Source organism: Hippopotamus amphibius, chromosome 4 (assembly GCF_030028045.1).
Source record: "Hippopotamus amphibius kiboko isolate mHipAmp2 chromosome 4, mHipAmp2.hap2, whole genome shotgun sequence".
Classification (NCBI taxonomy): domain Eukaryota; kingdom Metazoa; phylum Chordata; class Mammalia; order Artiodactyla; family Hippopotamidae; genus Hippopotamus; species Hippopotamus amphibius.
The window spans coordinates 184,690,533-184,702,709 of record NC_080189.1 but is presented as its reverse complement, the minus strand read 5'-3'; the positions used below and the strand labels follow the sequence as shown (position 1 = coordinate 184,702,709).

General features: G+C 49.7%; 1 protein-coding gene across 1 annotated transcript in view; it reads right to left on the bottom strand.

Moving 5' to 3' along the window:
* DYNC1H1 (dynein cytoplasmic 1 heavy chain 1) overlaps window positions 1–6,432 on the bottom strand; it is a 64,227-nt gene extending 57,795 nt beyond the window's left edge. The window contains exon 1 of the mRNA XM_057733949.1: window positions 6,047–6,432. Coding sequence (XP_057589932.1) covers window positions 6,047–6,299 — 253 coding nt within the window. The 5' untranslated portion in view covers window positions 6,300–6,432. The remainder of the gene's footprint in view (window positions 1–6,046) is intronic.
* Between the last annotated feature and the right edge of the window lie 5,745 nt (window positions 6,433–12,177).

Here is a 12,177-nt window from a genome sequence, read left to right as displayed (position 1 = left end):
AATAACACTGCAATGCAGCAGGAGGAGGCTGGGCTCGGGAAGGCACACCCGATGACATAATCCTCAGACAAGGGTATGCAAATAGGTGTCCTCTACTGCCCTGTAAAAGTCTAACTTCTTTCAATGACAGTAACTTACGGAAGTCATTATTAATCAGCAATAGATTACATTTTAGATTAGTTTTTTTAATACTAATCCCCATAAATAACGAAGATCACATGAAGTCTGAGAATATTCCCATTATAAAGAACCCATGACTTTATCAACTGCTGAACAATTTAAACTTTGCTGCTTCTTTATAAATTACTGTATTTTCCAAATAACAATAATTCTATTTCTGCAGAAACGTTTTTTAAAAATTGTTTAAAGGAGAGAAAGACAATAGCAGATTCCTAACAAAGAGGGGATCAAACCTGCTATATTATAGGCTTATATTCGAACACAGCCTGCATGTCTTATCAGGTAATAAGCACTTTCAGTAGAGTTTGAACCAGTTTCCTAATGATGCTAAAGTTACTGGTTATACACAACTGATACTGTGCTGCCTGTTAATACACTCAGGCAACCAAAGGACCAGCACAGAAAGTGTTGTGCCGCCCCTCAAGCTCCTCTGCTTACAAGCCATACTGATACACATTACAGCCGCCTGTGGACATTTCTTTGGTTAACATCTGAGTGTTTATCAAATTTCTAGAGATGTTCAAAATGTCATTTAGCACTATTCTGTGTATACTTCTATTGAAAGATGAATGTATTTCAAACTGCAAGTGATTTGTATCATTATGTTGCGAATTAGGTGAGCAATACGCCTCATCTGGTGAAATACAAACAGATGCACACTCAGTTACCTTAAGCCTCATACCACTGTGCCCACAGTCTGGTGAACAGGCAAGTGGAAAAGGCGAGGCTCCCCTGCCTCTGGTCACCCCTCCTTCACTCTTCCCTCCCGACTTTCTCCAGCCACAGGGCAAGCCTCTTCTCAACCTAGCAAACAAGGCCAGTCATTTTCTCTGGCCAAATTACTTGTTACATGTTCCTGGTTCTCTTTATCTTTCATCTTCTTTTCCTTTTAAAATCCAAACATACTGCTAATACCACATTCTTTGGCCGATCACTACCATACACATAATCCTCCCCCTTTTTCTCCAGCGGTCACTCTAGTTTTTCCCCTTTCCCATCCCTGGTACTTTCTCCAGCCACCTCGACGCCCACCCACCTTTCTGTCCTCCTTCTGAGGCTGTGACTTCCTCACCACAACTGCTCCCTGCCCTCCCCAACGCTAAGAGCACGGCGAGAGTCTTGAGTCTTCTCTTCCATTCATAACATTGTCGGCGATAACACCACGAAAGGTTAAACCCCACGTAATACTTGCACATAAGGTAAGACTGGGGCTCATTTTGACATTTCCAGGAAAAAAGAGAAGTAAGGAAGTGAAAAAACTAAGAAGTCAGTAATGCCTATGGGGTTGAAGACAACGCTTTTTACGGCAAACATTAATTCAAAAGAAATAATTGCTATGAAGTAAATGAAAACAAACACTCCTATTTAATGGATACCAAGAAATTGAACACAGAAATTAGTTTTTAGGTTTCAGAATCCTGCTTAAAACATCCTTTTTCTAACAGGATCTTAAAATCCTGTAGTTTCGGTTTCCTCACTCATGATGGAGAAGGCTGGACTAAATCTCCCCCGCTGCTGCCAGGCTGATACTCTACAATGCTGAGAGATGAAATTTCCATCTGTCTTTACTTTTTAAAAAGAAGTGATGACTGTTTTCCCTTTCCTGTACATGAATTTCACTCACTATGAAACACCGAACATTCAAACTCATCTTGCTTTGTCCTACAGAGGGCGAAGGGCTCGCCCACAGCCCGACAGCACAGGACAGTAAGGACCCAGGTTGATGGACTCCTGACCCAGTGCCCCAAGACAGTTCCAAGTCACAGGAAATGCTTCCTGTTAATTTATTAATCATTTTATTAACCATTTGGGTGTCTAAGCAAAGGCCAGAAATGAACACTTTTTAATTATCAATCTACTACATTTCTTCATCTTTTAGGGAAATTAAGTCCTCAGAAAAGTAATTATTAAAATTCCACAAAAACATTCCCCATAAATCTTTCTGCATCACTACATCCCTAGGAGGTTGAGTCCTGGAAAAAACACTGGCTTTCTTCCACACTCAGGTCGCTAGCCATCTCTGCACTAAGGAAGAGGATGTAAGACCCCCTAAATTATGTATGTCAGGAAAAACTAAAGTTTCAAGTTTAGGAATTGACTAAAGACAGCCACTATTTTCAGTCTTAAAGTTCCAAGGATAAAACACCCGAGTGGAACAAAACAAAATTCAAACCCCACAGCACCTGTTCCCAGCCTGGCCACAGACAAGCCCTGGAATCGCCAGCTCCACCAGCTGCAAACTGGAGCCATCCTTACCTGTCCCTACCTTTACCACCCAACCTTTCACAGGGATAGGACACAACCAAAGATGCACTTCAGGTAAAAAGCACTACAAAAATGTCGTTAACGTGGTAATATGCCCATCACATAATGATCACCTACCTGGTCATACTTTTAGAGAAGTATGCTGTGAGGCGGCTTCCTAGGTGGAGCAGTGGTTGAGAATCTGCCTGCCAGTGCAGGGGACATGGGTTCCATCCCTGCTCCAGGGAGATCCCACATGCCGCGGAGCAACTAAGCCCATGAGTCACAACTATTGAACCCATGTGCTGTAACTACTGAAGCCCATGCGCCTAGAGCCCATGCTTCGCAACAAGAGAAGCCACGGCAATGAGGAGCCCACGCACCACAGTGAAGAGTAGCCCCACTCACCGCAACTAAAAAGAAAGCTCACGCACAGCAAAAAAGACCCAACATGGCCAATAAAATAAAAATAAATAAATTAAAAAAAAAAAACGTACACTATGAGGAAAACAATTTTCTATAGGCCAGGAATTACAGGAAGGAGATTTCTCTTTTTAAAAAGAAGAGCTACAATTTAATATTCCTTTTCCTACTAACTCTCCAACACTTCACTATCAAAATAAACTGTGAGGGGGGCTTTCCTGGGGGTCCAGTGGTTAAGACTCGGAGCTTCCACTGCAGGGGGCATGGGTTCGACCCTTGGATGGGAAACTAAGATCCTGCATGCTGTGTGGTGAGGCCAAAATAAAAAATAATGATAAACTGTTAAATTCCCAACCTTTATTTTACACTTTAAGGAAGTGTACTTTAACAAAAAAAGTTTAAAGCTAGCTGGAGCAGTTAAAAAAAAAATAGAGAGCTAGGGACTTCCCTGGTGGTGCAGTGGTTAAGAAATCTGCCTGCCAATGCAGGGGACATGGCTTTGAGCCCTGGTCGGGGAAAATCCCACATGCCACGGAGCAACTAAGTCCATGCACCACAACTACTGAGCCTGTGTGCCACAACTACTGAGACTGTGTGCTGGAGCCCGCTCACCACAACTATTGAAGTCAGCTCACCTAGAGCCTGTGCTCCACAACAAGAGAAGCCACCACAATGAGAAGCCCACGCACTGCAACAAAGAGTAGCCCCAACTCATCGCAACTAGAGAAAGCCCATGTGCAGCAATGAAGACCCAACACAGCCAATAAATAAAATAAATTTATTAAAATAAATTGAGAGACAGAGTTAGACCTTCATATAAAAATGCTTCTATATTCAATTACATGTGTTTGGAAAATTCATTCTATAAAAAGGGGAGGAAATGGGGGGAAGATAAAGTAAAAGTAATGTCTCCTGCTTATTACATAAATTATATGACTTCATTGTTGGTGGTGGTCTTTATTCAGTTTAAACCATTCACATTTATAATGCAAGCCCACCTTTTCACTGCAAATAATTACTGGATGTTCATATTTGACTAAATGTGCAAATGGCAATGCTAACTCATAAAAACCACCTGGAAGACAGACAGCCCTCCTTCTAAGTGACCTGGGTCTACATTTACATCTAAATTATGCTTGTGTAGCCAGGATGCTAACGAGACTGATGGAACCACACAGTTTTTCCTCAGATTTTTGTAAGTGAAAAATAAATTACAGATAGGTTGAATTACCAGAAATACTTCCAGGACTTTTATAAGTGCAGGAATGAGACAGGATTTCAATTTTAGTCTCATTCCTTAGTCAACACTCAAAAGTGCAAGTCATTATGGAGCCAAGATTTGGATGCCTGGATACTCGCTTTGCTGAAAGGAGAATATGTACCTATCAAGAAAACAGATGGTCTGCACCAGAAAGCATATGACAGAAACAGGGCCCCCATCCTATCATTTTAGCAAAGTTCATTTCTAAGATGCCTGAGAAAAGTGAATCACTGAAGAGCACTCCAGAAGCAAAGAACAAAACCTACATTTTTTCCATAAAAAAGAAACTGAAACCTAAGGCAGAATTCACTGATTCCAAAACACAAACCATGCAATGAAAATATGATCAAGAATTAGCCAAGGTTGAGCTACCCAAAATACAGTAACGATGCAGATTAAAATATATTTTAATAAAATAACAGATATTCATTGAAGAACAACCAGAAAGACAGACATCAAAATGCTGACAGTGGTCACATCTAGGTCGAAGGGTTCCAGGTGATCTTAATTATCTATATACTTTAATTTTCATTCACAACTGTACACTTTTTTTGAAAAAAAAAGTAGATGAGTTAAAAAAATTTTTTTTAAAAAACACTGGTGGTTTCCATGCGGGAAAACAACCCCAAACATAAAAGAAACCCTAAACAACATTAATACTCTAAATATGCCTGGACGGCTTATTTGCTTTAAACATTCCATGTGGATCTAAGAAATATACTCCTTCACATTCGCTGACCCTCCTGCAGGGCCAACGCTACAATTAAGCATCTCCTGAGTAAGGAAAGGCTTTGAAAGAAACAAACTACCTGAAAGAAACATAAGTATGTGTAGGGGGAGAGGGGGTAGTGAGGCATAGTTGTGATTCTCTTACTGAGAGAACCATACAGCTTTTTGAGATTAAAAGAAGCTGGGCTGCGAACACTTTCAGACACTGCCCAGTCCTTGGTGCTAAGCTAGCATTTACGTGGACACCATCCTCAGCTTCCCAGATGGACGGTGCCACACCCATACACGTGAGGGCACATATGCTCGCCACTGGCTACAAAACGGTCTCAAACCGTCAAGGGGAAATCCTCCCTGAAGGCAAGCTCCGCTCTCCAGAGGCATCTAGCTTTGCTTCTGGGAGGTCACTATTTGAGGAGACTGCTGGAATATGCAAACCTTTTGCCCCCTCCCTCCACTAGATGCCTAACCCGAGTCTCCTTTGAAGATCTCTCTCAAGACCACGGGGTCATCATTAGGATCATCTAAGCATTACACAAACACAAGGAATGATGAATGAAAACAAGCAGCGGACTGGAAACCGAGAATGCTGAGTCCAGTCTAGGGCGTAGGATTAGCTGGTGTGACCTTGGGCCAGTCACTTCACTTGAGCCTCAGTTCTCTCGCCTACGAAATGGGGAGATGCACCCACTCAGCAGGGACAGCATGAGGTCCAAGAGGCTGACCTGCGTGCTTTATCCGCCCGGGACAATGATGCCCCGCTCGCAGCCGGGGCTGCCCCCGAAATCCCTCGGGCCTCGGCACCTGGGTCCGCATCAGGCAGACGCCGGGATGCTCCGACCTGCCAGGACCTCCCCCTACACCCGGACGACCGAAGGGCCAGCATCCAGGCTGCCCCCGGTGCCGCCCGCGACACAGCCCTCCCGAGGCCGGCCGGGCCTGGACACAAATCGAAACCGGAAAGCCCGTGTGACACTGGAGGCCGGGATGCGGCCTCCGCCCGCGCTCAGCCCGGGAGACGCTGTCTCCACCCAACTCGGCCATCTTGGGGCCGAGCAGACAAAGCGATCCCAGGCTGCGGGTGGCGGCGCGGCGGGGCGCCCTGCTCCGTCCCCGCGCCCCGGAAGGGGGCACCCCGGGGCCCAGGCGGCGGGGGGTGTGGCGGGGGCGAGGCGGCGCGCCGGGGGGCCCGCCGCAGCCCCGGCCCCGCACCTTTGAGCGTGGAGCGCTCCACCAGGACCGTGTGCACCTGCGGGTCCGAGAGGAACTTGCGCATCTGCTCCAGGGCGCTCTTCTCCTCCAGCGCCGCCTCGAGCGCGGCCGGGGCCTCGCCGCCATCCTCCAGCAGCAGCGGCACCAGCTTGCGCAGATGCTTCTGCAGCACCGACACGTCGGCCACGTTCTGCACGGCCGACACCTCCAGGCCGGCCGAGCCGTCCTCGCCGCCGCCCCCGGGCTCCGACATGGCGCCGCGCTCGGGACCCACAGGCCGCGCGGAGAAGGCGGCCGCGACTCGGCGCGAGAGCGAGCGGGCGGGCGCACGAGAGAAACGGGCGCCGAAAGCCGACCGTCCGCGAGCCCGCGGCCGACTGAGGCGAGAGACCGCCGGCTCCGCCCTAAAGGCCGCCGCCCGCCGGCCCCGCCCCGCCCCGCCCCGCCCCGCCCGCCGCAGCCGCAGCCGCAGCCGCAGCCGCCGGCGCCCCTCACGGTACTGACGTCACGACGTTGCGCACGCGCGCAGGGCCCCGGCGACGCCGCCGCGCAGCCTTCTGGGACTCGTAGTCCCAGCGCTGGGCGGGGACCCCCCCCCCCCCCCCCCACCGCAGTCCCCGCGCCTAAAGCTCCAAAGATGGGAACTCGCGGGTGGCGATGGGGGTGGTGGTCGGGGACTACGTCTGTCCTGCTCGCTGCCGTGGCCTCGGCGAACAGCACAGAGCCTGAAACACTGCACTAATATTGAATGAATGAATGGTGTTAACGAGCTAATGTGTTTTGAGAACGTAACTTGTGCCTGGCATTGTTCTAAGCGCTTACCCTGTGTTCTTTCTTTGAGCGAATGAACGACTACGGTGTGTTGAGCTACAATATAGTCATGTGTGTTATTAAATATATATAAGGAGAGTGAGGATCTTTTCCAGAGGGGGAGGGGATGAGGGAAGTGCCACATTGCTAGGCTGGAAAGAGGGAGGCTGGGAGCGCAGGAACTAGCTTCTGCAAAGGCACAGAGGCCTGACTGCCGGAGCGATGTACGGGAAAGCCAGGAGACCCCTGAACGGTGGGGTGAAGCCAAGCTGTTGTGGGCCCTGGTTGCTAATGGCAAAATAACTCCCCCCAGGATGCCGTGAGGACCAACAGGGAGATCTACATGAGGGCATCCACCTAGAATAGTGATGCTCTGCTAGCGGCCGCGCCTGACACTGTCATTCCGACGGTCTCAGCTTCTGGGTCCACACCAGGCAGGGGCTGCGGTGCCTGCCCAATAAGTCTCCCCCCAGCTCCCATCCGTCTGGACCTCCTCCCGTACACCAAGATGACATAAAGGCCAGAATCCAGGCTGCCCACATTCTTGGTTTAGAAATGACTGTTATTATAAGGAGCATTAATTGGCTTTTGAAAATTCAGACTCATAACTCGCTTCTAAGTTGGGTGGAGGAAGGGAAGCCAAAGGCGCTATTTTTATATCAAAGTGCACAGTCAGAGAGCTGCGTCCTGATTGGTGGAATGATGATGGGATGATTTGATTTCCCCAAATCATCTTTGGAAAACTGCGAAACATGCAGTATGCCTATTCTTGCTCAATTACCCGGTGCCAAGCCCCAGGAGCTGCTGGAACATGAAGACTCATCAGATGACTCTTGTCTTTAAGAAGCTCATGGAAGAGGGGACACATTGATACCCCAGCCTCCTCCGGCCCTCCATCAGTCCACTCTTTTTTTTATGTGGAATTTTTTATTTGAATATAGTTGATTTTCAATGTTGTGTTAGTTTCAAGTGTACGGCAAAGTGATATATCTATCTCTCTATATATATCTGTTTCAGATTCTTTTCCATTATAGGTTATTACAAGATATTGCGTGTAGTTCCCTGTGCTATACAGTAGGTCCCGGCTGTTTACCATAAATTTGTTTTCTATGTCTGTGAGTCCATTTCTGTTTTGTAAATAAGTTCATTGATATCATTTTTAAGAATTCACAAATAAGTGATATCATGTGATATTTGTCTTTCTCTGTCTGACTTATTTCACACCAGTCCACTCTTATATCATATACCCAAGCAGATCTAAATCACTTTCTTGGAAAAATATAAAGCACCTGCAATGAGTCTGTGCTATCATCATAATGGTAATAAATACTAGTAATGCCACCAACAGCTAACACTGAGAGCTCACTCAGTACCAGGCACTCTGCTAAGGGCTGCCCCCTGCCCCATGTCCTTTGGGGTAGGAACAGGGATGGAAGAAAATCTAATGGTGCATGTTAGTGAACTCCGAATTGGCCATACACCATTTGAGCCCTAGAAACCCAGCAGCGACCTGGCGGATGGAGAGAGGCTGCTTGCAGCCCGCACGGTGAGTCAGCACCGCCCAGGAGACGCAGCCATTCAGGCAACCAAGGGACTCGAACATCTGCAGTCTGGCTCGGAGCCAGGGCAACAGAGCAGCGGGCTCCGGATGTGCAGCCCTATGTGTACGATAGGCTCAAAATTAAAAGTGTTTGTTATTTCTAAGAGGATGGAAATCAGAAGAACCTGAACAACCAGTCTACAAGGATCCACACGTTGATCAAATGTGCTTGCATCTCTGTTTTCTAAAGATGTTTGCTGTGTTTAGTAAATACCTAGTAAGAAGGCTGGTCAGTGTTGGTTGAGTGTTTACACAGAGAGCCAAGCACTCTAAATTCCTTACCCCGCGGGCTGGCTAGACTGCCGCAGGCTGACAGGGAAGGGGATGTTTTTGTAAGATGCCCCCGTGGCCTCCTGGGGCAGGACTCTGCCCCCAGCTAACTCTGCACGGGGGCATCGGGGCCCTCCACCCAAACCTGGCCTCTCCCACCGCGCCCTCGGTTTGGCATCTCAGCCTTCTCCTGTCCATAGTAGAATCTGCTTTCGGTTGGCAGGGGTCAGGGGGTGCTAGCGAGGAAATTCTTTCTAAGTTGATGCGGAGGGTCGTGGCTGCTGAGCCACTCGTGTCTTACAGGGAATTGGTGATGAACTCTCCGCATGTGCGTTCCCCACCCTTCCCGTTCAAGTTCTGCTCTGGATGGCTCCTCAGATCCAAGCTGGGGTCTCCCTCTCATCCTCATCCTCCCTCTCCCAGCCCTGGGCCACACTGAGCCCTCGGCGGAAGCCCGGCTGGCCCAGCACCCTCAGGCTCTGCGCCTGGGACCCCCCCTTGAAATCCCACATTGGGCTCGCCCATCCACTCACTCACTCACTCACTCATTCATTCCATGGGCTCGTTCCCAGCACCAGCAGGGCCTCGGCGCAACGGGGGTGCCTTGTTAACGGCTGTGCAGCCAGCGCCTCGCGCCCTGGGAGCGCGGGGCCGGTGGCAGCGGCGGCCGGGCCGCAGGGCACGTTTTGGACTCTGACCTTCGTAGCTGCTTGAAACTAGGCAGCTCGGTCCCGGCGCCAGCGGGGTCTCCACCCTCCCGCCGCTCACCGGGCCGCAGGACACTTGCTGATGGAGCTCGTCCCAGCGCCCACGCCCTTCGCAGCCTCGGCCGCTCACCTAGCGCGCCTCGGCGCCCCGCGGGGCGCGGTGGGGGTGGGGGTGGGGCAGGGTGGGGGTGGGGGTGGGGCAGCGCCCCTTAGGAGCAGAGCGCGCTCTCGGCCCCCCTCTAGTGGTGCGGCGGGGAACGCGCGCCCCGGAACCTCCTCCCGCCGCGCCCAGGCCTGCTCCCAAGCCTGCTGCCCCGGCCATCCCGAGGACGCCTCCGGGCTCACCTTCCCAAGGTCACCTGGGTGACTTGTCCCGGGTCGCAAAGCGAGCGATGGCCCTGATCATAGGGGAACGCCAGCCTTTGGTCCTGCCTGATTCCACTGCCCGCTGGTAAAGTTAGAGGAGTTTTCCTCTGGTGCAGACGAGGTCGGCCAAGACACCTGCCGCTGCCCTGGCCGCTGGACCCCACCACCTCCCTTGGACATCGCCTCTGAAATCTTCCCCTCGCTCTCGAACGTTCCCTCTCTCCCTCCTGGGTTTTTCCCAGCCTCGTCCAAGCTGCTCCAATGCATCCCTTCCTTCAAAAGAAAGAAGAGAAACCCCTGCCAAGCCTCCTGCCAGCACTTCTCATGCGTTGCTGCCCTTTTCAGCAAAACTCCTTGAGCATGAGTGTCGGTGGGGACCGCCTCTCACCCACCCCACCCCACAGTCCCCCACGGTCGCCACGTGGCCCAATTCAGTGACGCCTTCTGGGTTCTCCTGTTCGACCCTTGCACACCATTTACACAGCGGGGCTTATATGTCCTGTCAACACTCCCTCCCAGCCCCGTGACACTCCGTACACCTGCACACCGATGACTCCCAACCTTAGGAGTCAGATCTGCTGTTGTTGGGCGGACTGTTCTAGAAAATGCCAATCAGGCTAACTTGGCAGAAAGTGTTAAGACGTCTATATCCATGCTGCTTGTTCTACCTATTGAGAGACGTGTTGAACTTTCGGCTTATAACTGTGCAGTTGTCTCTCTCCATGCAGTTCAATCTGTTTTTGCTTCCTGTACGTAGCAGCTCTGTTACCAGATACATAAACATATAGCATTGTTGTGTCCTTTTTGTGAATTGACCCCTTGATGGTTGTGAGATGCCCCTCTTTATCCCCAGTAGCATTACTTGCTCTGTACTTTGATGTTAACATAGTCTCTCAGGCTTTCTCTGGATCAGTGTTTGTTTGTTTGTTTAATATTTATTTATTTGGCTGCACCGGGTCTTAGTTGCAGCACATGGGATCTTTAGTCGCGACATGTGAACTCTTAGTTGCGGCATGTGGGATCTAGTTCCCCAACCAGGGATTGAACCCGGGCCCCCTGCAGTGGGAGTGGAGAGCCTTAGCTGCTGGACCACCAGGGAAGTCCCTCTGGATCCGTGTTAGTGTGATGTCTTCTCCATCCTTCACTTCTAACCTATCTGTGCCTTTACATTTAAAGCGGGTTTCTTATAGGCAGCACGTAGTTGGCTCTTGCTTTTTAAAAATCCTGATGATCTCTGTCCTTTATTTGGGGGTAGGGCAGATTAGAGACGTGACTGGGTGAAGTCACCATCTTGCCATTTGTTTTCTATTTGTCCCACCTGTTCTTTGTCCAGAAGCGAACCATTAACTCCCCTCAACCCAAAAGCTCCCCATCTCAGTAAACACCACCTCCCTCAGCTGGGTGCTCAGGGGGTCCCTTGATGTCTCTGAAACTCCCAGCCCCTCCCATCTCCATCTGGTCCAGCAGCAAACCCTGCCACTCTCCCCAGACACCTCCCAAATCCGACCTCTTTCCTCCACCTGCACTGCTGCCTGGTTCTACTCCTCTGGCCCTACCCGGGCATTCTCCAGGGACAAGGGGAACAGTCTCTGTAAACACAGGTCAGAGTGGGCAGCTTGCAGCCTTGTGCACCTGTGGTTTGTCCACTTAGGCCCTGAGTGATCGGCCCTTGGCTCTCTGGCCACAGCCATCTCCCGTCTCTGTCTTCCTCAGCCCTGCTGAGCTCCCGTTGTTCTCAGTGCCAGCAGGCTGACCCCAGCTGGAGGGTCTTCCCCTCTTTCTAAGAGGCTCTTCCTAACAGAAAGACTCACAGACATAGAAAACAAACTTATGGTTACCAAAGGGGAAAGTGGGGTGGGGGGAGGGATAAAATAGGAGTTTTGGATTAACATGTTCACACTACTATATATAAAATAGATAACCCACAAGGACCTGCTGTATAGCATGGGGAATTCTACGCAATGTCTTGTAATAACCTCTAATGGAAAAAAATCTGAAATAGAATCTGAACCTAGAATAAAACTGAATTACTTTGCTGTACACCTGAAGCTAACACAACATTGTAAATCAATTATATTCCAATACATAAATACATAAATAAATAAAATGCTCTTTCTCCAGGGTCCTAAAGGGCTTGCTCCTTCTCTTCACCAGACCTCTGCTCAAGTGTGACCCTTTACTGGAGACTTCAAAATAACACCCCCAACACTCGCCCCCTTGTTTATTCCTTCATTTTCCTTCAGAGCATGTTTCTCTGCACAACACATGCTTGTGCTTCTTGCTCAGGGTCTGTGCCCCAACTAGGATGTGATTCCACGAGGTCCAGGGCTTGCCCTGGTTAACACTGAACCTTTTTTCTTTAATAAATTTATTTATTT